At 42.6% G+C, this 26,020-nt stretch overlaps 1 protein-coding gene across 1 annotated transcript in view; it reads left to right on the top strand.

The window, feature by feature from the left end:
• Positions 1 to 26,020, top strand: part of LOC311150566 (acid-sensing ion channel 1C-like) — a gene marked incomplete at both ends in the record, with an annotated part of 159,095 nt that overhangs the window by 129,862 nt on the left and 3,213 nt on the right. Inside the window, 8 exons of the mRNA XM_084188045.1 lie at positions 3,248 to 3,398; positions 3,784 to 3,911; positions 20,317 to 20,467; positions 20,649 to 20,705; positions 20,960 to 21,113; positions 22,017 to 22,108; positions 22,799 to 22,878; positions 23,049 to 23,120. Coding sequence (XP_084044171.1) covers positions 3,248 to 3,398; positions 3,784 to 3,911; positions 20,317 to 20,467; positions 20,649 to 20,705; positions 20,960 to 21,113; positions 22,017 to 22,108; positions 22,799 to 22,878; positions 23,049 to 23,120 — 885 coding nt within the window. The remainder of the gene's footprint in view (positions 1 to 3,247; positions 3,399 to 3,783; positions 3,912 to 20,316; positions 20,468 to 20,648; positions 20,706 to 20,959; positions 21,114 to 22,016; positions 22,109 to 22,798; positions 22,879 to 23,048; positions 23,121 to 26,020) is intronic.

The following is a 26,020-nucleotide window of genomic DNA, read 5'->3' as shown; positions in this document are numbered from 1 at the left end:
GTTTATAAATGTTTTATAAATGTTTTATAAATGCCTTATAAATGTTTTATTACGGACCCTTAAAATAAAGTGTTACCGTCTTTTCTTTTGCTTATAAAACATAATAGTTGTTCAGTGAATTGTAAGAATCCAAATAATCCAAATACAGTTTAGAGAAGGTTATTGATCCGTTTCATCACATATTGTTAACACGCTAGATGATTTTTGAGCCGCAGTGGTACAGTATAACAAAGTCAATCCTATCACATTCACATTGCCTCAGTCTCAAAACATAATCATTTTAGTAACTGCTATTCAAACCACTCTCTTTCTCATTGTGTTCCTCTCTCTTAGCAACAGTGGCAGCTTCATGGAAGACTAATGAAGGCATCAATAATTCAACCATTATAAATTAGTACAAAATTAAAGTTTCAGCAGTTCATATTAAACATCTGGAAGTTTTATTGACTGTGTGCATCCATTTCATGAGCTTATTCCCCAGATAGGTGGATTGCTTTAGGCTTATCAGTGAAAATAAGCCCCTGAATGCACTAGTCTATAATTATAACAGTCAGCTGCTCTCAATCATTTCACCTCAAAGCTATTAGCACTCTTCAAACAGATTGCTGCTAAATTTTACTTGACAAGAAAATGGATGTCATTGTTAGTCACATTCAAGTGCTTAGTAGACATTACCAATTTCTCAACAGTACAGGTTTAGAAAAAATATGAATAGACGATTTGGGATTTGCGTTTAGTAGCTGACAGATCCAGAGATTTTTATCGTCTGTCATTTCAGGTTTTATCGGATTATATGAGATTCCATCTAAAGGAGGACTTTTCTCTTTAGGTTCCGTCTTCTGACAGCTTTGACAAAGAGATTTTCCACAAAGATTTGGTACTTCATTGTGAGGCATTGTAAAGCTTCATCCTAGGGATTATCTTATATTAAACCTGCACAAGGTCAAACCCCCCCCCAAAAAAGGAATTCCAGCTGCCATTTTGGTTCTGGCAGGGGCCAGTTGCTCAGAGGGCCTCATTATGGACAGGAGGAGAGAGGAAACTGAAGCCCTGTCATGTCCGTCTGAGCCAATGTGGGTCTGTCTAAAACGGGACATGGAAGGCTGACTCTGATATCTAGAGAGAGGCTTTGTTACGCTGTCAGAGTCATCCCTCTCTTCTCCATCATCCCTCTCCCTAAAACTTTCACCACAATGGATATTAAAAGGGAAATCTGTATCCCACGGCATAAGATTCCTCCCTTTGGGCTACCTGTTTCTCTTCCAATATATAGCTGTGGGACCAGAGAACTGAGCCAGGTGGTGATTAATCTAGCAACAGGTCTTGTCTTGACCATGCTAATGTCTGTTAGTGGCTATTAAATACTGGCATATTATGCCCCAGCTCAAATCAAATGGTAGTTGGCAGTATGAAAGGGTGAGATAGTGGTGACATCCATCATAAGGCCTTATTAGTTTGATGAGACAAAATGCTCCCAACAAACAGGTGTACCTTTTACATGGTAGTTGAAAGAGCAGGCAGAGGCAAGCAGATCTCTTCCCATGATCTTGGATGTACAATATGCCCATGTGTATGAACACTAATGGATAACTGTGCCTATACCTTAGTGATGTATCACCTGTCCTGTGGTTATGAATATACATGTGAGTGATTACTGTAGGACAGTATAGATAAAACCCTTAGAGCACTGAATGACCAATCAATTCCACCTCTGTGAAATTAAATCACTTACGCAACAAAATGCATAGAGAATTTAAATCCATTATCACCTATTTTAACTTTTAGTTTTAAGTTATAGCTCACCAGCCATGAGTGTCAGTGATGTAAAACCAGATGCAGCATTCTAAGAGGCTCCTAATTATTATTTTTGCTTTGTTGGCAGACATGAAAGCAAAGTCGCCCATCTTAGAGAGAATTTGTAAAATAAAAAAATGCATGAAACGTCAATATGTAATTTGTGAGAGATGGTGCTAAAAGAACATGGTGGTGCTATACTGGAAAATCAGGGTATTTGCTGCAGGCAAAATCTAGTGTGCATCAATACTGAATTCTTTGCTACTCTTGGGAGCCAATTCTGACTACACCTCAATCACAGCCGGTAATTCACAAAGCTTAATCATTTTTTTTGTTCTCTCCTACTCAGATTGTGCTACCATTGCCTTTCTGTTACACCACAAAATGTTACATTCACACTCTAAGAAATTGATTTACTTTTATACAAAAGGAAGTTGACAACTGCTTGCTATGGTTCTGTGTATTTTATGAAAAGCAAACCAGTCAATGTTATTTTTACATTTTAGTAGACGCTCTTATCTAGAGCGACTTACAGTTAGTGAATGCATACAGTTTTCATACTGGCCCCCTGTGGGAATCGAACCCACAACCCTGGCATTGCAAGCGCCATGCTCTACCCACTGAGCTACAGGAGGGTCTCTCTACATAGTGTTATTATGCATTACTGAATCCAATTTATATACAGATGTAGGATCTTTATTTGAGCCAGTTTGCTACAGCAGGAAAATAATCCTGCAGCAACAGGAAATGCGAATTATTATGTGGATTATAATTAATTTACATTTTTGTAGGGGTTGATACATTTTCTTAAGGGAAAATCAAGTCTGAAATTTCAAAGTGGAAATTATATACTTCAGAAGCCTTTTTAAACCTCAACTATACTGCAAGTTTTAAATTTCCTGCATTGCAGGAAAGTTCTCCTGCAATAGGGTGATCCAATTAAGATTCTACATCTGTAGATTACCTTTGAGCTGTATTGGCACAAGTTAATGCTTTCCAAGGGGACTATAAGACACTTCCTAATATAAATTGTATTTGAACAACCTAATTTAGTGTTTGGTGGGATGGTAGAGCTTGGGGTTCGGCTATATTGCTTTGGATTAACTAGAACTTTCCGTTTTAATGGAAAATACATCCTAAAGAAATATCTAAATTACTCAGGGGAATAAAAAAAATGGGGCTGGGTAAAGATTGCCAGTTGCCACGGCAGAAGTGTTAATTTATTTATTCATTCATCAATCTAGTATCTTGTTTGGTTCAGTGTTTTCTCAGATAATTACCTGCAAAGCTTACCTGCCCAGCAACCCTATCCCCAACCGCAGTTTAAATTGATCTACACAGAGAGCAACCTTTACTCAAAGTGACTGTGCTGTCTACTGTCTGTGATGTCGCTATGTCAAAACATTGTTGTTTCATTGAGTTAATGTCATGTACCTTCTTCTTCTTCCTGCAGATTTACACGCGTTACGGAAAATGCTATACATTCAACTCTGGTTTGGATGGCAACCCAATGTTGACAACGTTAAAAGGCGGGACAGGAAATGGGCTGGAGATCATGTTAGATATCCAACAGGACGAATACTTACCTGTTTGGGGAGAGACAGGTGAGTACCCAGAGTACCACAATAACTGATCTGTCCATACATTTTGGGCAATGGTAGAATGAACTTTACACAACAACCAGCCAACTGACATGCATTTATTCAAGATTCCTTTCTAGCGCTGAATTTTACCTGTGCAGTATTACAACAACATAAAGTTAAAAAACGTGTCCAACACAACATTTATTGTCTCCATCCTGGGAAAAATAGTTAATTCTTAGCACTGCATTTTCAACATGTGGCTTTATCACAACAACAAATGTCCCATATCCAGTAAAAATACATATCTCATTCCCAACACAACAAGCAATGTCTCCGACCAGGGAACACAGACGAGCAGAGGTTTCTGTTGTTACATTCACTGGCCTGCTGTTGTATGTATCCACAGACGAGACCTCGTACGAAGCAGGCATCAAGGTTCAGATTCACAGCCAGGACGAGCCTCCCTTCATTGACCAGCTGGGATTTGGTGTGGCCCCTGGTTTTCAAACTTTTGTGTCATGTCAGCAGCAACTGGTACCTACTGCTTAGCCTTTTGCACAAACACCTTTCCCTTCCTTCCTTCCTTCCTTCCTTCCTTCCTTCCTTCCTTCCTTCCTTCCTTCCTTCCTTCCTTCCTTCCTTCCTTCCTTCCTTCCTTCCTTTTTTTCTACCTCAATCCTCCTGTCGCTCTGCTTTTTTCTGTGTTTTTATCCAAACCTCCAACCCTTCTTCCTCCTCCTGTCATTGGCTATACCTCTGTGTCTCAGAGCCTGGAGAAAAATATATTCTGTTTATCTTACTGTATAATGCATGGAATAACATGCGACCAGCGCAATCGCTAAATCTGAACAGAAACCGTCTAATGATTCTGAACTGAAGTAGTAACAATGTGATATTTGCTACCCAGTATGTATCCAACAAGGAAAAGGAGGGAAAGACAGATTGGATGTACCAAGCAGAAATTGTCTATAAATGTATTTACACTGTTATTGGTGAGCCAGAGCTACAGTACCCCAGGCAGTTCACACACAATCTCTGACAGCTGAAAAGTATAGTTTCCATATTATCTTGCTGTCACTGATCCCACTTGCATGGGAGAACAATAGCATAATATCTCTGTAGTGCTACAGATGTAATATCTTAATTTGATCACCCTGTTGCAGGAGGACGTTCCTACAATTCAGGAAATGTCAAACTTGTGGTGTATTTGAGGTTTTAAAAGGCTTCTGAGGTTTGTAATTTCCACTTTGAAATTTCAGACTTGATTTTCCCTTACGAAAAATGTATCAATTAATTATAATCCACATAATAATTCAAATGTCCTGTTGCTGCATGATTATTTTCCTGTTGTAGCAAACTGGCTCAAATTAAGATCCTACATCTGTACATAAATTGGATTCAGTCATGCATAATAACACTATGTAGAGAGAAAAATAAGATTTTCGGAAGACTTTGGTTTGCTTTTCATAAAATATACAGAACCATAACAAGCTGTTGCCAACTTGCTTTTATATAAGACTAAATCCATTTTGTGGTGTAACGAAAAGGCAATGGTAACACAATTATCATGGCTTTGAGTAAGAGAAGACAAACAAAATCATTAAGCTTTGTGAATTACCAGCTGTGACGGAAGTGTAGTCAGTCACCCAAGATTAGCACAGAATTCAGCAGAAATTCCACTGCTTCAGATGCTCTCTCTCTCTCACTCAAATCAATTCCTCTCGCTAAATAAATACAAATCATGAATGTTGGAGCATCTGGTACATTGAATCAGAAATATGTCCTGAGGATTTCATTTGAATGAAATAGAACTGAAAAAATACCTAGCTATAGGCTACAGACAGTGCCTGAACCACAGTCCTATACCGTAGCCTATATCTGTTGGGCACTGTGACCAGTCAAAATGGAGCAGCATCATCTACACTGAACAAAAAATATAAACACAACATGTAAAGTGTTGGTACCATGTTTCATGAGCTGAAATAAAAGACCCATGTGTATGGCGTCGTGTGGGCAAGCGGTTTGCTAATGTCAACACTGAACAGAGTGCCTCAAGGTGGTGGTGAGGTTATGGTATGGGCAAACATAAGCTACGAACACAATTGCATTTTATCAATGGCAATTTCAATGCACAGAGATACCGTGACGAGATCCTGAGGCCCATTGTCGTGCCATTCATCCGCCGCCATCACCTCATGTTTCAGCATGATAATACACGGCCCCATATCGCAAGGATCTGTACACAATTCCTGGAAGCTGAAAATGTCCCAGTTCTTCCATGGCCTAAATACTCACCAGACATGTCACCTATTGAGCATGTTTGGGATGCTCTGGATCGACATGTACGACAGTGTGTTCCAGTTCCCGCCAATATCCAACAACTTCACACAGCCATTGAAAAGGAGTGGGACAACATTCCACAGGCCACAATCAACAGCATGATCAACTCTATGTGAAGGAGATGTGTCGCGCTGCATGAGGCAAATGGTGGTCATATCAGATACTGACTGGTTTTCTGATCCAAGCCTCTATCTTTTTTTTAAGGTATCTGTGACCAACAGATGCATATCTGTATTCCCAGTCATGTGAAATCCAGAGATTAGGGCCTAATGAATTTATTTCAATTGACTGATTTCCTTAAATGAACTGTAACTCAGTAAAATATTTGAAGTTGTTGCATTTTGTGTTTATATTTTTGTTCAGTATAGTATCCATCATCCAATTGTCGGATACAAATATTAAAATCAATGTTATCTTCCATGAGGGCAGATGTCAGGACCACGAGAATCATTTTAATACTGAACTAAAACGTCCCTAAGAAGGCTGTATTCCACGTGGTCACAATGTCCATCTGTTTGCCAGACCCATAGGTAATCTATTTCACAGTCCTGTCATTGTCACTAACTGTAACCATATGATGGGATAACAGCCCCACTGTCATACTATACAGTACACAGATCCCAGGTTATATCAGTGAATGTCAAACATTAATTTCCTTGATCAAAAATGTATATATCTTATTCATCAGAATTCTTAGCTTTAGGCTACTTTAAGCTTTGTCAACCTAATCTTTTTTTTTGCTTTTTCATGTGTTGTGATAAAATCATGGACCCCTGTAGACTTCAAGGAAGTTGACAAGCCTGAATCTGAAATAGCTAATTGGTAAATCTCTTAACCATATACTATGGTCATTAATAGCCCCTCTTAGCAGTGTCCTTTTGAGGTGTGCACCCAACAGTTCCTTCAATAATAGAACAGGTGCATGTCCATAATACCCACATTGATTTTCACATCAAAACCCAAACATGTCAAGGGGTGCTGAAGGTGGGTGTGGTGCAGGAATCAAGCGCAGGACGCAGAAGCTAAGTCCAAAAGACTTTAGTGAATTATTCACGTAGTACACGAGAACAATAAGCCCGGAGGCGAAATAAAGGCGCACACAGGCGTCAAACAAAAGGCGCACTAACATGTGCGAAAACCTCTCCAAACAACGGAGGGAAGATACGTAGCTCAGAACACCCAACAGAAGAGCAATCACACACAACACCATACACACACAACGAGAACTAAATAGGACACTAATGAGGACTAACTAGACACAGGTGTACAACATCAAGACAAAACCAAACGAACATGAAACATAGATCGGTGGCAGCTAGTACTCCGGGGACGACGACCGCCGAAACCTGCCCGAACAAGGAAGAGGAGCAGCCTCGGCCGAAACCGTGACAGTACCCCCCCCCCCCTTGACGCGCGGCTCCAGCCGTGCGCCGACCCCGGCCTCGGGGACGACCAGGAGGGCGCGGAGCAGGGCGCGCGGGATGGTCCCGGTGGAACTCCGACAGGAGAGATGGGTCTAGGATGTCCCTCCGCGGCACCCAGCACCGCTCCTCCGGGCCGTACCCCTCCCACTCCATGAGATACTGGAGACCCCCCATCCGGCGTCTAGAGTCCAAGATGGACCGAACGGTGTACGCCGGAGCCCCCTCGATGTCCAGTGGGGGCGGAGGAGTCTCTCCTATCTCACCTTCCTGGAGTGGACCAGCTACCACCGGCCTGAGAAGAGACACATGGAACGAGGGGTTAATATTCTTATATTCAACAGGCAGATGTAACCTATAACACACCTCGTTCAATCTTCTCAGGACTTTAAAAGGCCCCACAAACCGCCGACCCAGCTTCCGGCAGGGCAGGCGGAGGGGTAGGTTTCTGGTAGAGAGCCAGACTCGATCTCAGGGTGCGTACACCGGCCCCTCACTGCGGTGGAGATCGGCGCTCGCCTTGTGACGACGGATGGCCCGCTGCAGGTGGACGTGTGCAGTGTTCCACGTCTCCTCCGAGCGCCTCATCCAATCAACCACCGCAGGGGCCTCGATCTGGCTCTGCTGCCAAGGTGCCAGAACCGGCTGGTAACCTAACACACATTGGAAGGGGGTTAGGTTGGTAGAGGAGTGGCGGAGAGAGTTCTGGGCCATCTCGGCCCAGGGAATGTACCGAGCCCACTCCTCAGGCCGGTCCTGGCAATACGACCTCAGAAACCTACCCACATCCTGGTTGACTCGTTCTACCTGCCCGTTACTCTCCGGGTGGTACCCTGAGGTAAGGCTCACCGAGAACCCCAAACGCTCCATGAACGCTCTCCATACTCGGGAGGTAAACTGGGGGCCTCGATCAGACACTATATCCTCGGGTACCCCGTAATGCCGGAAGACGTGGGTAAATAGTGCCTCTGCGGTTTGTAGGGCAGTAGGAAGACCCGACATAGGGAGAAGACGACAGGCCTTAGAGAACCGGTCCACAACGACCAGGATGGTGGTATTCCCCTGAGAGAGGGGAAGGTCTGTCACAAAATCCACCGAGAGGTGGGACCATGGTCGTTGTGGAACGGGCAGGGGTTGTAACTTACCCCTGGGCAGGTGTCTGGGCGCCTTACACTGGGCGCACACCGAGCAGGAGGAGACATAAACCCTCACATCCCTGGCTAACGTGGGCCACCAGTATTTAGTGCTAAGACAATGCACTGTCCGGCCAATACCCGGATGTCCAGAGGAGGGTGACGTGTGAGCCCAGTAAATGAGTCGATCCCGAATCTCGAGCGGAACGTACTTCCGACCCTCAGGACACTGTGGAGGGCTGGGGTCGGTACGCAACGCTCGCTCGATTTCAGCATCGACCTCCCACACCACCGGTGCCACAAGACAAGACTCCGGTAGTATGGGAGTAGGCTCAACGGACATCTCCTCCGTGTCATACCGCCGGGACAGCGCATCTGCCTTACCATTCTGGGACCCAGGGATGTACGTGATTTTAAATACGAACCTGGCGAGAAACATACTCCATCGAGCCTGGCGAGGGTTCAGTCTCCTCGCTGCCCGGATGTACTCCAGGTTCCGATGGTCAGTCAAAATGAGGAAAGGGTGTTGAGCCCCCTCAAGCCAATGCCTCCACACCTTAAGGGCCTGAACTACAGCTAACAGCTCCCTGTCCCCGACGTCATAATTTCGCTCCGCCGGGCTGAGCTTTTTAGAGTAAAAGGCACAGGGGCGGAGTTTAGGTGGCGTGCCAGACCGTTGAGAGAGTACGGCCCCTATACCGGCCTCAGACGCGTCCACCTCGACCTGAAAGGGTAATGCGGGGTCCGGATGCGCCAGCACCGGAGCCGACGTAAACAGGTCCTTCAGTCTCCTAAAGGCCCTGTCCGCATCAGCTGACCACTGCAGGCGCACCGGACCCCCTTTCAGAAGGGACATGATGGGAGCTGCCACCTGTCCAAAACCCCGGATAAACCTCCGGTAGTAATTCGCAAAGCCCAAGAACTGCTGCACCTCTTTGACAGTGGTTGGCGTTTGCTAATTACGCACAGCTGACACACGATCCACCTCCATTCTCACCCCTGACGCGGACAACCGATAACCCAAAAAGGAGACCGACTCCTGGAAAAACAGACATTTCTCTGCCTTGACATATAGGTCGTGCTCCAACAGCCTCCTCAATACACGACGCACCAGGGCTATATGCTCGGCTCGGGTAGACGAGTACACTAGAATGTCATCAATGTACACAACCACCCCTTGCCCCTGCATATCCCGGAAAATGTCATCTACGAAGGATTGGAAGACTGATGGAGCATTCATCAACCCATATGGCATGACGAGATACTCGAAATGACCTGACGTGGTACTAAACGCTGTTTTCCATTCGTCGCCCTCCCTAATGCGCACCAAGTTATACGCGCTCCTGAGATCCAGTTTTGTGAAAAACCGCGCTCCATGCAATGACTCCGTCATGGTCGCAATCAGAGGGAGTGGATAACTGTATTTCACAGTAATCTGATTGAGACCACGGTAATCGATGCACGGGCGCAACCCTCCATCTTTTTTCTTCACAAAAAAGAAGCTAGAGGAGGCGGGAGAAGTGGAGGGCCGTATGTATCCCTGTCTCAAAGATTCGGCTATGTAAGTTTCCATAGCTTTTCTCTCCTCTTGAGACAAAGGATACACGTGGCTCCGTGGGAGCGCTGCTCCTGCCTGGAGATCAATCGCACAATCCCCCTGTCTATGAGGAGGCAACTGCGTCGCCCTAGCTTTACTAAACACGAGAGCTAAATCCCCATATTCAGGCGGAATGTGCAGTGCGAGCACTTGGTTTGGACTTTCCACAGAAGTCGCCCCTACGGAAACACCCAGACATCGCCCCTCACACTGAGCAGACCACCCATTGAGAGCCCTCTGTTGCCACGAAATAGCAGGGTTATGGGTGCTTAACCAGGGAATTCCCAGCACCACCGGGTACGCAGGAGAGTCGATCAGATACAACTGTATAGTCTCTTCATGACCCCCCTGCGCACACATCCTAAGTGGCGCTGTGACTTCCCTAATCAACCCCGACCCCAACGGGCGGCTATCTAAAGCATGAACGGGAAAAGGCTTGTCAACAGGCAGGAGAGGGATCCCTAAATCTAAACAAAACTTCCGATCAACAAAATTCCCAGCTGCGCCTGAATCTACTAGCGCCTTATGCTGGGAATGAGGTGCAACCTGTGGAAAACAAACAGGTATACAAAAGGCGCACACAGGCGTCAAACAAAAGGCGCACTAACATGTGCGAAAACCTCTCCAAACAACGGAGGGAAGATACGTAGCTCAGAACACCCAACAGAAGAGCAATCACACACAACACCATACACACACAACGAGAACTAAATAGGACACTAATGAGGACTAACTAGACACAGGTGTACAACATCAAGACAAAACCAAACGAACATGAAACATAGATCGGTGGCAGCTAGTACTCCGGGGACGACGACCGCCGAAACCTGCCCGAACAAGGAGGAGGAGCAGCCTCAGCCGAAACCGTGATAAAACAAATCAAAATTTCTCATACGAATGTGTTTTTCTTCTACGGCATAATCATTTAAGAGGATAGAAAATAGTATTACAAACACTGCACCAGGGCCGGTTCCAGGCAGAAGAGACATACAGTGGGGAAAAAAGTATTTAGTCAGCCACCAATTGTGCAAGTTCTCCCACTTAAAAAGATGAGAGAGGCCTGTAATTTTCATCATAGGTACACGTCAACTATGACAGACAAAATTAGATTTTTTTTCTCCAGGAAATCACATTGTAGGATTTTTAATGAATTTATTTGCAAATTATGGTGGAAAATAAGTATTTGGTCACCTACAAACAAGCAAGATTTCTGGCTCTCACAGACCTGTAACTTCTTCTTTAAGAGGCTCCTCTGTCCTCCACTCATTACCTGTATTAATGGCACCTGTTTGAACTTGTTATCAGTATAAAATACACCTGTCCACAACCTCAAACAGTCACACTCCAAACTCCACTATGGCCAAGACCAAAGAGCTGTCAAAGGACACCAGAAACAAAATTGTAGACCTGCACCAGGCTGGGAAGACTGAATCTGCAATAGGTAAGCAGCTTGGTTTGAAGAAATCAACTGTGGGAGCAATTATTAGGAAATGGAAGACATACAAGACCACTGATAATCTCCCTCGATCTGGGGCTCCACGCAAGATCTCACCCCGTGGGGTCAAAATGATCACAAGAACGGTGAGCAAAAATCCCAGAACCACACGGGGGGACCTAGTGAATGACCTGCAGATAGCTGGGACCAAATTAACAAAGCCCACCATCAGTAACACACTACGCCGCCAGGGACTCAAATCCTGCAGTGCCAGACGTGTCCCCCTGCTTAAGCCAGTACATGTCCAGGCCCGTCTGAAGTTTGCTAGAGTGCATTTGGATGATCCAGAAGAGGATTGGGAGAATGTCATATGGTCAGATGAAACCAAAATAGAACTTTTTGGTAAAAACTCAACTCGTCGTGTTTGGAGGACAAAGAATGCTGAGTTGCATCCAAAGAACACCATACCTACTGTGAAGTATGGGGGTGGAAACATCATGCTTTGGGGCTGTTTTTCTGCAAAGGGACCAGGACGACTGATCCGTGTAAAGGAAAGAATGAATGGGGCCATGTATCGTGAGATTTTGAGTGAAAACCTCCTTCCATCAGCAAGGGCATTGAAGATGAAACGTGGCTGGGTCTTTCAGCATGACAATGATCCCAAACACACCGCCCGGGCAACGAAGGAGTGGCTTCGTAAGAAGCATTTCAAGGTCCTGGAGTGGCCTAGCCAGTCTCCAGATCTCAACCCCATAGAAAATCTTTGGAGGGAGTTGAAAGTCCGTGTTGCCCAGCGACAGCCCCAAAACATCACTGCTCTAGAGGAGATCTGCATGGAGGAATGGGCCAAAATACCAGCAACAGTGTGTGAAAACCTTGTGAAGACTTACAGAAAACGTTTGACCTGTGTCATTGCCAACAAAGGGTATATAACAAAGTATTGAGAAACTTTTGTTATTGACCAAATACTTATCTTCCACCATAATTTGCAAATAAATTCATTAAAAATCCTACAATGTGATTTTCTGGATTTTTTTTCCTCATTTTGTCTGTCATAGTTGACGTGTACCTATGATGAAAATTACAGGCCTCTCTCATCTTTTTAAGTGGGAGAACTTGCACAATTGGTGGCTGACTAAATACTTTTTTCCCCACTGTAGATGGTCTCAACTTACTATTGAGAGTAAGAATAGTAGAATACACCAGGTGGAATTTCGAAATGTGGTTGTGCATCAGCAGTTTCTCTCTTGTTATGTCAGTCACTGACAGTCACTCAATTTGCCATGTCAGCTAGCAACTTTTAGATTGGTATTTAGTCTAGCCAGCTATCTAAACATGAAGTAATCATGGCCAAATACCGACCGGGCACACAGGGCACGTGCCTGGGGACCCTGATTTATTTTGTCATTCTCACTCAGATATCATATTAACATGGCATAAGTAATTACAAAATGTGTAGAATTGCAGGAAATGTGCTTTAAAACGGCAAAAATTTATCTCAACCACATGACAAAATGGGTAGAATTCCTGGAAATTTGCTCTAAAACTGCAAATTAATTCTCTGCCCAGTGGCATAATGAGTAGAATTGCATGAAATGTGTTATAAAATTGCAGTTTTCTCTCCGCCCCATGGCAAAATGTAGAGAATTGCAGAAAACTTGCTTTAAAATTGCACATTTTGTCTACGGCCCATGGCAAAATGTGGAGAATTGCATTTTTCTCTCCACCGTCAAGAGGGGGGCCACTAAAATGTTTTGCCACGAGGTGGGATGCCCCCCAAACAAATCTCGCTTAGGGCTCCCAAAAGGCTAGAGCCGGCCCGGCCCTGCACTGCACATTGTTTTTTTGTCCATAAAAGAAAGTCTAATAAAATCTACTGCAATAACATGCCACTCAGGCTGCAGCTTGTGAAATCCTGTGGATTGAAAACAGTGACAGGACGGTGAAATACAGCTGTGATCTTCTGACAGATATTTTCTTTGGCAACTACTTTATTTTAAAGGACCTCAACAAAGTGTCACTGATTTCACAATGTCACGTTTTATACACCCATTGAAGATACAAATCTCATTAGGTGTCAGAACTCAGTTTCTCTTGAGTAGATGTCAGTGAAAACTCCTTCAGGGTTTGTAGCACTTTTCCTACTGAATGAGTTACAAATTCTAATCATTACGTTTAGAAATAAATTATAATACCTAGAATTACACCTTGATCTAAAAGTTCTTCAAAAAAGCCTTTGATCCCAGAGAAGATATTATATTGTACAAGTCACAAGTTTCTTCAAAATCCCTCTCGCCATATTCTACAGAATAACATGGGGTTATCGGTGCAGTGCATCTCTAAAAAAGACAATTGGACACAACAATCCAAACAACTGAATTCAATCGACTTCCTTTGTAAAGCAGATACAGTGCCTTTCAAAAGTATTCACCCCCCTTGGCGTTTTTCCTATTTTGTTGCATTACAACCTGTAATTTAAATGGATTTTTATTTGGATTTCATGTAATGGACATACACAAAATAGTCCCAATTGGTGAAGTGAAATGAAAAAAATAACTTGTTTCAAAAAATTATAATAAATAAATAACATAAAAGTGGTGCGTGCATATGTATTCACCCCCTTTGCTATGAAGCCCCTAAATAAGATCTGGTGCAACCAATTACCTTCAGAAGTCACATAATTAGTTAAATAAAGTTCACCTGTGTGCAATCGAAGTGTCACATGATCTCATTAAATATACACCTGTTCTGAAAGGCCTCAGAGTCTGCAACACCACCAAGCAAGCGGCATCATGAAGACCAAGGAGCTCTCCAAACAGGTCAGGGACAAACAAAGATCAAGGTTGGGTTATACAAAAATATCAGAAACTTTGAACATCCCACAGAGCACCATTAAATCCATTATTAAAAAATAGAAAGAATATGGCACCACAACAAACCTGCCAAGAGAGGGCCGCCCACCAAAACTCACGGAACAGGCAAGGAGGGCATTAATCAGAGAGGCAACAAAGAGACCAAAGATAATCCTAAGGAGCTGTCCATAGGACCACTTTAAGACGTACACTCCACAGAGCTGGGCTTTATGGAAGAGTGGCCAGAAAAAAGCCATTGCTTAAAGAAACAAATAAGCAAACACGTTTGGTGTTCGCCAAAAGGCATGTGGGAGACTCCCCAAACATATGGAAGAAGGTACTCTGGTCAGATGAGACTAAAATTGAGCTTTTGAGCCATCAAGGAAAACGCTATGTCTGGCACAAACCCAACAACTCTCATCACCCGAGAACACTATCCCCACAGTGAAGCATGGTGGTGGCAGCATCATGCTGTGGGGATGTTTTTCATCGGCAGGGACTGGGAAACTGGTCAGAATTGAAGGAATACAGGGATATTCTTGAGGGAAACCTGTTTCAGTCTTCCAGAGATTTGAGACTGGGATGGAGGTTCACCATCCAGCAGGACAATGACCCTAAGCATACTGCTAAAGCAACACTTGAGTGGTTTAAGGGGAAACCTCTAAATGTGTTGGAATGGCCTAGTCAAAGCCCAGACCTCAATCCAATCGAGAATCTGTGGTATGACTTAAAGATTGCTGTACACCAGCGGAACCCATCCAACTTGAAGGAGCTGGAGCAGTTTTGCCTTGAAGAATGGGCAAAAATCCCAGTGGCTAGATGTGCCAAGCTTATAAAGACATACCCCAAGAGACTTGCAGCTGTAATTGCTGCAAAAGGTGGCTTTTCAAAGTATTGACTTTGGGGGGATGAATAGTTATGCACGCTCAAGTTTTCTGTTTTTTTGTTTTATTTCTTGTTTGTTTCACAAAAAAAAATATTTTGCATCTTCAAAGTGGTAGACATGTTGTGTAAATCAAATGATACAAACCCCCAAAAATCCATTTTAATTCCAGGTTTTAAGGCAACAAAATAGGAAAAATGCCAAGGGGGGTGAATACTTTCGCAAGCCACTGTATGTAAAGGTGATATGTAAATTAATCTGCTCTAATGACTAGAGCAATACATTTATAATAATTGGACTGAATTGATTAGTGTGCCATTTAAATCTGATAGGAAGCATCTATCATACTAGTAATACCATCTCAAATGAATCCAAATTGATTGCTACATTTTTAACCCCATATATATCCTTTCGATTATTTAATGCTTTTCAAACCCTTTTCAAAGGGACTGATCAATATATCAATATATGATTATACTTCCATTCACCAGAACCACCCATATCTGCCTCACTTCAACCATATGATACAAACAGGTAACCCTCTCCCAATCTCAATGGAAGAAAAGTCTGAACTAAAACCAGTCTTTAAAGGACAACTTCATTCTGCACCAACCAAATATAATAACTTCGGGTGGAAATTTGGATCACTATTTTTACCAACAATCAAGCTTCGAGTGGCCGAGATCAATTATTGCGAGATGGCTGAATGACTAGAAATTAAAGTTTCTGAACCAATTTGGGGTTTGAGTCCTCAGACCTGGGCTCAGCTGTTTTGGGGTCTCAGTAAGATGAAAACCTATAGGTTGGCTGGCTGGCTGCTTATATCGGGGGCCAAACCAAGGGCTTTGACAGATGTTGTCCGTTGCATCACTGTTGCTGCTCTCTGTTTGTGGTGACGTGTTCAACTGGTCCCTCCCCTAAATGAGAAGTCCCATGAGGCCGGAGTAAAGGTTCAGATTCACACTCAGTCAGAGCCTCCTCTCCCCCACCAGCTGGGCTTTGGGGTTGAACCCCAGGCTTCCAAACGTTAGTTTCCTCCCAAGAGCAGCGGGTAGCATTCCGTAGCATACCGTGGTGTACCATAGCATACCGTAGCGTACTGTAGCTTACCGTAGCGTACTGTAGCTTACCGTAGCATACTGTAGCATACCATATGTACCGTAGCATACATAGCGAACTACCCAATCTCATTACCCGTCAAGTCTTCATGATGGAATGGACCAATCACCTCCCTCCATGTGGCTATAGTGACCACATTTCAACTTCTGTCCCTTCCTGGTTCATCTCTGTCTTCTGTCTCTTCATAACTACCATCGCTATAGAATATCAGCACATAATGCTATCCTTTCCAGCTAACACATTAAACACTCATTATCCAGTCTTTGTCTTCATAAAAGCTGTTGTATATGGTGCAACTAATATTATTATGCAGTTATGTTTAGTTTGTTTTGTTGTTTTTGGGCTTTGCATTTGAATGTTGTATGCTGCTGGGATAATCTACATCTGGTTAATGTCTCCTATTGGCCAATCGTTGTGTTTAATGAAGTTTTATTAATCAATCAATCAATCAATCAATTTTATTTTATATAGCCCTTCTTACATCAGCTAATATCTCGAAGTGCTGTACAGAAACCCAGCCTAAAACCCCAAACAGCTAGTAATGCAGGTGTAGAAGCACGGTGGCTAGGAAAAACTCCCTAGAAAGGCGAAAACCTAGGAAGAAACCTAGAGAGGAACCAGGCTATGAGGGGTGGCCAGTCCTCTTCTGGCTGTGCCGGGTGGAGATTATAACAGAACCATGCCAAGATGTTCAAAAATGTTCATAAGTGACAAGCATGGTCAAATAATAATCAGGAATAAATCTCAGTTGGCTTTTCATAGCCGATCATTAAGAGTTTGAAAACAGCAGGTCTGGGACAGGTAGGGGTTCCATAACCGCAGGCAGAACAGTTTAAACTGGAATAGCAGCAAGGCCAGGCGGACTGGGGACAGCAAGGAGTCACCATGGCCGGTAGTCCCGACGTATGGTCCTAGGGCTCAGGTCTCTCAGTTGGCTTTTCATAGCCGATCATTAAGAGTTGAAAACAGCAGGTCTGGGACAGGTAGGGGTTTCGTAGCCGCAGGCAGAACAGTTGAAACTGGAATAGCAGCAAGGCCAGGCGGACTGGGGACAGCAAGGTGTCATCATGCCCGGTAGTCCTGACGTATGGTCCTAGGGCTCAGGTTCTCAGAGAGAAAGAGAGAACGAGAGAATTAGAGAGAGCATACTTAAATTCACACAGGACACTGGATAAGACAGGAGAAGTACTCCAGGTATAACCAACTAACCCCAGCCCCCCGACACATAAACTACTGCAGCATAAATACTGGAGGCTGAGACAGGAGCGGTCCGGAGACACTGTGGCCCCATCCGAAGAAACCCCCGGACAGGGCCAAACAGGAAGGATATAACCCCACCCACTCCGCCAAAGCACAGCCCCCGCACCACTAGAGGGATATCCCCAACCACCAACTTACAATCCTGAGACAAGGCCGAGTATAGCCCACAGAGGTCTCCACCACAGCACCAACCCAGACAGGAAGATCACGTCAGTAACTCAACCCACTCAAGTGACGCACCCCTCCCAGGGACGGCATGAAAGAGCACCAGCAAGCCAGTGACTCAGCCCCTGCAACAGGGTTAGAGGCAGAGAACCCCAGTGGAGAGGGGAACCGGCCTGGCAGAGACAGCAAGGGCTGTTCGTTGCTCCAGCCTTTCCGTTCACCTTCACACTCCTGGGCCAGACTACACTCAATCATATGACCTACTGAAGAGATAAGTCTTCAGTAAAGACTTAAAGGTTGAGACTGAGTCTGCGTCTGCGTCTCTCACATGGGTAGGCAGACTGTTCCATAAAAATGGAGATCTATAGGAGAAAGCCCTGCCTCCCGCTGTTTGCTTAGAAATTCTAGGGACAATTAGGAGGCCTGCGTCTTGTGACCGTAGCGTACGTATTGGTATGTACGGCAGGACCAACTCGGAAAGATAGGTAGGAGCAAGCCCATGTAACGCTTTATAGGTTAACAGTAAAACCTTGAAATCAGCCCTTGCCTTAACAGGAAGCCAGTGTAGGGAAGCTAGCACTGGAGTAATATGATCAAATTTCTTGGTTCTAGTCAGGATTCTAGCAGCCGTATTTAGCACTAACTGAAGTTTATTTAGTGCTTTATCCGGGTAGCCGGAAAATAGAGCATTGCAGTAGTCTAACCTAGAAGTAACAAATGCATGGATTAATTTTTCTGCATCATTTTTGGACAGAAAATTTCTGATTTTTGCAATGTTACGTAGATGGAAAAAAGCTGTCCTTGAAACAGTCTTGATATGTTCGTCAAAAGAGAGATCAGGGTCAAGAGTAACGCCTAGGTCCTTCACAGTTTTATTTGAGACGACTTTACAACCATCAAGATGAATTGTCAGATTTAACAGAAGATCTCTTTGTTTCTTGGGACCTAGAACAAGCATCTCTGTTTTGTCCGAGTTTAAAAGTAAAAAGTTTTCAGCCATCCACTTCCTTATGTCTGAAACACAGGCTTCTAGCGAGGACCCTCTTACAGTAAGGTCCTAGGAGACATTAACCAGATGTAGAGTATCCCAGCAGTATGCAACATTCAAATGCAAAGCACAAAAACAATAAAACAAATAAACGTACTGTAACTGCACAATAATATTGGTTGCACCATATTCAACAGCTTGTATGAAGACAAAGACTGGTTAATGAGTGTTTAATGTCTAGAGGGCCTGTTATTGCTCTGGGTTTTTATTTCCTACATGGACAATGTTTATGAGAGCCTGTACTCTGGCAATAAAGTTCCATAAAGACTTAATCAAGTATTCAATTTCAAGTCACTTCATGACTTACTGGCACTCTGTCTCTGTCACACTCAATCTTCCAATGCATGTAGATGCTAGAGAAGGTCAGGGGTAGATTTGGGGAATATGATTGAGAAGTTCTCTAAGAAAATCTCTAAGCCACACCAAGGTCTTTTTCAGTTATCTGTTATGCCCAATGGGCTATGTGCTTCTCTGAATGTTGGTACATACACAAATAAGTATAAAACGTAAAATAGTAAGTCAGTTATTTGTTGTTGGCGTTAGTATCCAGGTAAATTATACGTGAATGTTTGTACGGATTATCAGTATTTTTAGCAATTGTTTTGCTGAATGCACAAATTGACTCCCACCCTCCGTTCTTCTCTGATAAGCAAGTAGCAGGTGTCTGTTGACATAGACTGTCATAAACAATGTCTACAATTAGGTGACTAAAAGGCATGTTGGTGGTAAAATATCAATGCGACCAATGAGAAGAAAAAAAAGAAAGAACTCAAAGAGACTTCATTAAATAAAGAGTAACGTGAAGTTCAGCACTAATCCACTGGGGCTAGGAACTCAATCAAGTATTCAATTATAATCTATTAATCTAGTCTGGAAATCGTCCACTTTCGGCTATGCATATTTAAACACAGTTTGAAGGCAATGCTACTCCGAGTCCCTGAGATACTGATGAAGATAATGGTCTTCACTTTGACTAAAATGAGGCCAGAAAAGTATCTATTCTTTGTAGGATCTTAACAATTAACTTTAATTAGGTAGATAGGACTGGTAAAGGGTATAGTAGTGTGATGAAAATAGTTTATCAGGGACAAATACCCCCTCCAACATAGTTTGAATAACATTGTGTTTTTGTTACCATTCAGTACATCACAATTAGCTACATTCCTTCCTAAAATATAGGACGTCAAGGTTTGCATAAAGTCTGTTTTAAGACATTGTATTCAACTACAAACCTCATAAACATACTACATACTGTAGGCCTATACAGTAGCACGTTCCCTGGGAAGTTTTAAAAACAATAATTCTCCATTAATTGTGGTGTCCTGTCTGAAGCTATACATTTACAGATTATATTTACCCTGTCTCCATACCCTCCATAGTACTCTGCTTTCCTTTCAGACTTAGACCTGACCTGCATCAGTGATTATCTGCATGGTGTCTGCTTGCTGCTTTCTTTGAGCTGTGTTTACCAGTTACACCGTAGTCTGAGTGGAATATTCTTATAAACAGAATCCAGAGAACATGTCTTTATTTCATTATGTTCCCTTGTAAAATGTTCTATACATTTTTTTTTGCTTTTAGTCTGCTTGTGTGGATTTCCTGCTGGGCTTGACTAGCTGTTGTTGACAGTGGTTCCTATACTGTGTCAATATACTGAGGGGAAACCTGTGCTCTGTTCTGTCCCAGCTTCAGTACCTCCCTCCCCCTTGGGGAGACTGCAAGTCCACTCCCATCGACTCAGAGTTCTTCTCCACGTACAGCATCACAGCCTGCCGTATCGACTGTGAGACACGCTACCTGGTGGAGAACTGTAACTGCAGGATGGTCCACATGCCCGGTACTCACACACATCTTGCTTGACCATCACATAGTTCATCAATGGAATATGATTAATAATGTTTTCTGTGTTGTTGTTGTTGTTGTTATCCATAGGAATATGTAGTGATGTTAATGGGATGAAGTTGACATATTTGTTTTGTCCTTTCTCTCTCTCTCTCTCTCTCTGACGTGTTGAATAGGGACCTCAACGGTATGCACACCCGAGCAGTACAAAGACTGTGCAGACCCAGCTTTAGGTAAGGCAGAAACAATAGTAATGATATAAGGATTAGGAGTATGAACCAGTTATCACTGATCAGTAGATACACCACACAACATTTTACTTTGAGATATGAGTAAGAAAGCATTTATACAATACAGCATTTTGAAATAAGGAACTGCTGAGCAGCAAAGGTTGTTTTTGCAGCTTCTTTTGAATTGCACTACTTTTTGTCATGGGGCCTATAGTGAATTGGGCCCAGGACTGCCATTCTATTGTCATCCCCCACAGACTTCTTGGTAGAGAAAGACAATGACTACTGTGTGTGTGAGACACCCTGCAGCATGACACGCTATGGCAAGGAGCTGTCCATGGTGAAAATACCCAGTAAAGCCTCTGCCAAATATCTGGCCAAGAAATTCAACAAAACTGAACAATACATCGGGTAAGTTTCTGGATAGTTAAAGTGAGTTAACATACTGTAAAACTTCAATTAAATACAGTCTCAACTAGCTGCCTGTCCCTATTAATAGCCGGCAACGGCACACATTTCAGCAAATGAATGCCTGTTTCAAAGAAACGCCGGGTTTAAATGAATTATTTACAATTTACCATGAAATGTTTGCTAGGTTTAATGTTAGATTTGTTACATTAAATAATTCAGTAATGACTCTGAAAAAATATGGCAATCATCTGTTTTTATCGCTATCAAGAAACTGCTAGCCATTGGCTGCTAACAGCTGAGAACTTCTAGCTAACTGGCAAGCACGAAAACAGTTAACAACTTCGGGAGTACAGACCCCCAGAAATCGTCCGATCATGCTCTAGTGGCGAAAGTAAGAAATGCCGAAAATGCACAGTCAAAGAGGAGAATAATTATTCTGTCAAGGAAGTTTTCTTTTATTTTAAATAGAGGTATACTTAGACAAAATAAATGTGACACAGTGTGTGAATGATAACACATTAATGCAGGAAATTAAGAAATTGATTAAAATGCTGGAAGTGGATTAAACAATGAACTATGCAAATGAGCAAAAGTTTACATCAAGGAAATAGAAGCCTGGCTCAAACAGAAGCCTCTATCTATTAAGCGCCTGTTGTGTTCAGTGATTTAAGCAAATAATCACCCGGGCTATTAATTGAAGTTTTACGGTAAGTGACGTAACGATCATAGCATTTTGATGAAAATAAATCATATCATTAAAGTATGATATTGGTCTCCACCGTTCACCTTTAATGTAAAGTAATGCAAAATGTCTCAGAATTAGTCAATTAAATCAATCAATTGTATCTCTAAGATGTACATTATAATGTAACACCTTTTCTATTTATTTGTTTTTGTCTCTAGAGAAAACTTACTAGTCCTGGACATCTTCTTTGAGGCGTTGAATTATGAGAAGATTGAACAGAAGAAGGCGTATGAAATTGCAGGGTTGCTTGGTGAGAGATTGTTTCAAGTTTTCCCATCAGGTTCATTATCTGTTTTTACAGACTGAGAGGAAACACACTAGACCTGAACATCACATCCACAGCAAGCATTACATGTTGTCCCATTGTGTGATCATGCCTGCTGGGCTAAACTCCTTTTAAGACTATTTTATTTGAACCTGTAAGACTCGGTCGAATGCATTTTTATAATGTACTTGAAAAGAGCACTCAGTCAGGAGAAAAGCAAAGTCTGGATGGACAGTTTCTGGTCTGAGTCTGACAGCTCTCCTCATCTCACTGAGAGACACTGAGAGTTAAAGTTTCAGGAATCATTTTGTGCACTGTGTTATTATCTGTCTGACGGTGGTATTGTCTGTCTGTTTTTACATTATTTAGCAGACGCTCTTATCCAGAGCAACTTACAGGAGCAATTAGGGTTAAGTGCCTTGCTCAAGGGCACATCGACAGATTTTTCACCTAGTTGGCTCGGGGATTAGAACCAGCGACCTTTTGGTTACTGGCACAACGCTCTTAACCACTAAGCTACCTGCCGACTGTAGTATTGTCTGTCTGACTGTGGTATTGTCTGTCTGACTGTGGTATTGTCTGTCTGACTGTGGTATTGTCTGTCTGACTGTGGTATTGTCTGTCTGACTGTGGTATTGCCTGTTCATGTCTTTTCATCTGTCATCCTCTTTTCAGGTGACATTGGTGGCCAGATGGGTCTGTTCATTGGAGCCAGTGTTTTAACGATACTGGAAATATTTGACTACTTATATGAGGTAAAGTGGAGGCATTCACATTTGTTTAATCACTTAAAGGTATTCTCAAGGAGTAGAGTTGGGGTTATATGTTGAATGTACACAATTCATTCATGATGATGAAGTATCTGTGTTCAACTATTTGCATTGTCTGGTTTGTTGTGATGTTAACGAGATGCTCTTGTATTTAGGTATTTAAGGATAAAGTTTTGGGTTACTTCATGCGCAAGAAACGACCGCAGCGTTGTCCGAGCGACAATCTGGTAATTTGAGTCTCCCACAATGCACTGGTTTGTAGTTCTGCACTGGACTACAAACAAAGTAATGCACTGTAATGTGTCAGAATCTCAAGCCTTTTTCATGACCAATCAATGACAGATGTGGAACGCAAATCAAAGTGAGCACTTTTTCTTTAGTTATATACAGTGCCTTCAGAAAGTATTCATACCCCTTGACTTATTCCACATTTTGTTGTGTTACAGTCTGAATTCAAAATTGATTAAATATATATATTTTCTCACCCATCTACACACAATACCCCATAATGACAAAGTGAAAACATGTTTTTAGACATTTTGGCACATTTATTGAAAATGAAATACAGAAATATCTAATTTACATAAGTATTCACACCCCTGAGTCAATACTTTGTAGAATCACTTTGGCAGCGATTATAGCTGTGAGTCTTTCTGGGTACGTCTCTAAGAGCTTTCCACACCTGGATTGTGCAACATTTGCGCATTATTCTTTTGATCATTGCTAGACAACCATTTTCAGGTCTTGCCATAGATTTTGAAATAGATTTAAGTCAAAGCTGTAACTCGGCCATTCAGGAGCATCCACTGTCTTCTTGGTAGGCAACTCCAGTGTAGATTTGGCCTTGTGTTTTAGGTTATTGTCCTGCTGTAGTAGATTTAAGTCAAAACTGTAACTCGTGCCATTCAGGAGCATTTACTGTCTTCTTGGTAAGCAACTCCAGTGTAGATTTGGCCTTGGGTTTTAAGTTATTGTCCTGCTGAAAGGTGAATTAATCTCCCAGTGTCTGGTGGAAAGCAGACTGAACCAGGTTTTCCTCTAGGATTTTGCCTGTGCTTAGCTTCATTCCGTTTCTTCTTTATCCTGAAAAACTCCTCAGTCCTTAACGATTACAAGCATACCCATAACATGATGCAGCCAACACTATGCTTGAAAATATGGTAGTCAGTGGTACTCAGTAATGTGTTGTATTGGATTTGCCCCAAACATAACACTTTGTATTCAGGACAAAAAAGTGAATTGCTTTGCCACATTTTTTGCAGTATTACTTTAGTGCCATGTTGCAAACAGGATGCATGTTTTGGAATATTTTTTATTCTGTACAGGCTTCCTTCTTTTACCTCTGTCAATTAGGTTAGTATTGAGGAGTAACTACATTGTTGTTGATCCATCCTCAGTTTTCTCCTATTACAGTCATTGAACTCTGTAACTGTTTAAAGTCACCATTGGCCTCATGGTGAAATCCCTGAGCGGTTTCCTTCCTCTCCGGCAACTGAGTTAGAAAGGACGCCTGTATCTTTGTAGTGACTGGGTGTATTGATGCACCATCCAAAGTGTAATTAATAACTTCACCATGCTCAAAGGGATATCCAATGTCTGCTCATTTTACTTTGACCCATCTACCAATAGGTGCCCTTCTTTGCGAGGCATTGGAAAACCTCCCTGGTCTTTGTGGTTGAATCTGTGTTTGAAATTCATTGCTCAATTGAGGGACCTTACACATAATTGTATGTCCATGCAACTTATTATGTGACTTGTTAAGCAACATTTTTCTCCTGAACTTATTCAAGCTTGCGATAACAAAGGGGTTGAATACTTATTGACTCAATTTGTATTCATTTGTAAAAATGTCTAAAAACATAATTCCACTTTGACATTATGGGGTATTGTGTATAGAACAGTGACAAAAAAATCTAAATTTTATCAATTTTAAATTCAGGCTGTAAAACAAAAGAAAAGTGGAACAACTCAAGGGGTGTGAATACTGTCTGAAGGCACTGTATATGCCCATAGTCTGGTTCCAAGGTAGTGAAAAAGCCCTGGGTTTCTGATTCTGCATGAGTTATCTGCATGCACAGTTGCTTCAGTCTTGGAGTTTGGCCCATAAGCTGATGTGGTGGAAAAGGTTAGATAAAGATGTCCTGGCTCCACTACTGAGATAACTGCAGCTGCATGTGCCAAGAAGGTATTTCTCCTACTGATATTTTTGTAAAACCAAAACCTGAAAACCAAATAATAAATAAAAAAAACTCTAAGACTGAATGAACAGGAAGGCTTTAAAATACACTTCTGTTGTTACTTGGCTTTCAGCTCTTTTTTCATTATGTGTAAAATAGATAGTCCAGTTGGGTACAGCCTATAGCTTTGGACATGTTGACACTTGGATACAGTTTCACTTACAGTATCCTAAAAAAGCAGTCAAAAAGGTATATTGTAATTTAAACAGTTGAAAAGGTATATTGTATCAGACCTCAGGATAAGACCCAGGTGCAGACAGTTCGAAATAACAAAATATTATTTACAAACAGGGGGCAGGCAAACGACAAGTCAAGGGCAGGCAGAGGTCAGTAATCCAGGGCAGAGTCCGTAAGGTACAGAACGGCAGGCAGGCTCAGGGTTAGGGCAGGCAGAGGTCAATAATCCAGGGTGGTGTGACAAGGTACAGAACGGCAGGCAGGGTCAGGGTCAGGGTAGGCAGAATGGTCAAAACCGGGAGAACTAGAAAACAGGAACTAACAAGAACCAGGAGTACGGGGAAAACGCTGGTAGGCTTGACAAGACAAGACGAACTGGCAACAGACAAACAAAAAATACAGGTATAAATACACTGGGGATAATGGGGAAAATGGGCGACACCTGGAGGGGGGTGGAGACAAGAACAAGACAGGTGAAACAGATCAGGATGTGACAATTGTTATTTAAACAGTCAAAAATATATATTGTAATTTAAACAGTCGAAAAGGCAAGAGATGTTTGACAATTAAATTCATAGATATGGTTCTGTATTTTTGTTTGTTTGTTCAAATGGAAACAACAAGTTCATTCAGAGCATTCTATGTGACAAAGAGGAGAGAAAAGTAAACCATTTCAACTGGATGTACCCTGTGAGAGATCCGCTCCAGGCATC

The sequence above is a fragment of the Coregonus lavaretus genome (genome assembly GCF_964263955.1).
Source record: "Coregonus lavaretus genome assembly, chromosome: 23".
Taxonomy (NCBI): Eukaryota; Metazoa; Chordata; class Actinopteri; order Salmoniformes; family Salmonidae; genus Coregonus; species Coregonus lavaretus.
This window is presented reverse-complemented; position numbering and strand designations above follow the sequence as displayed.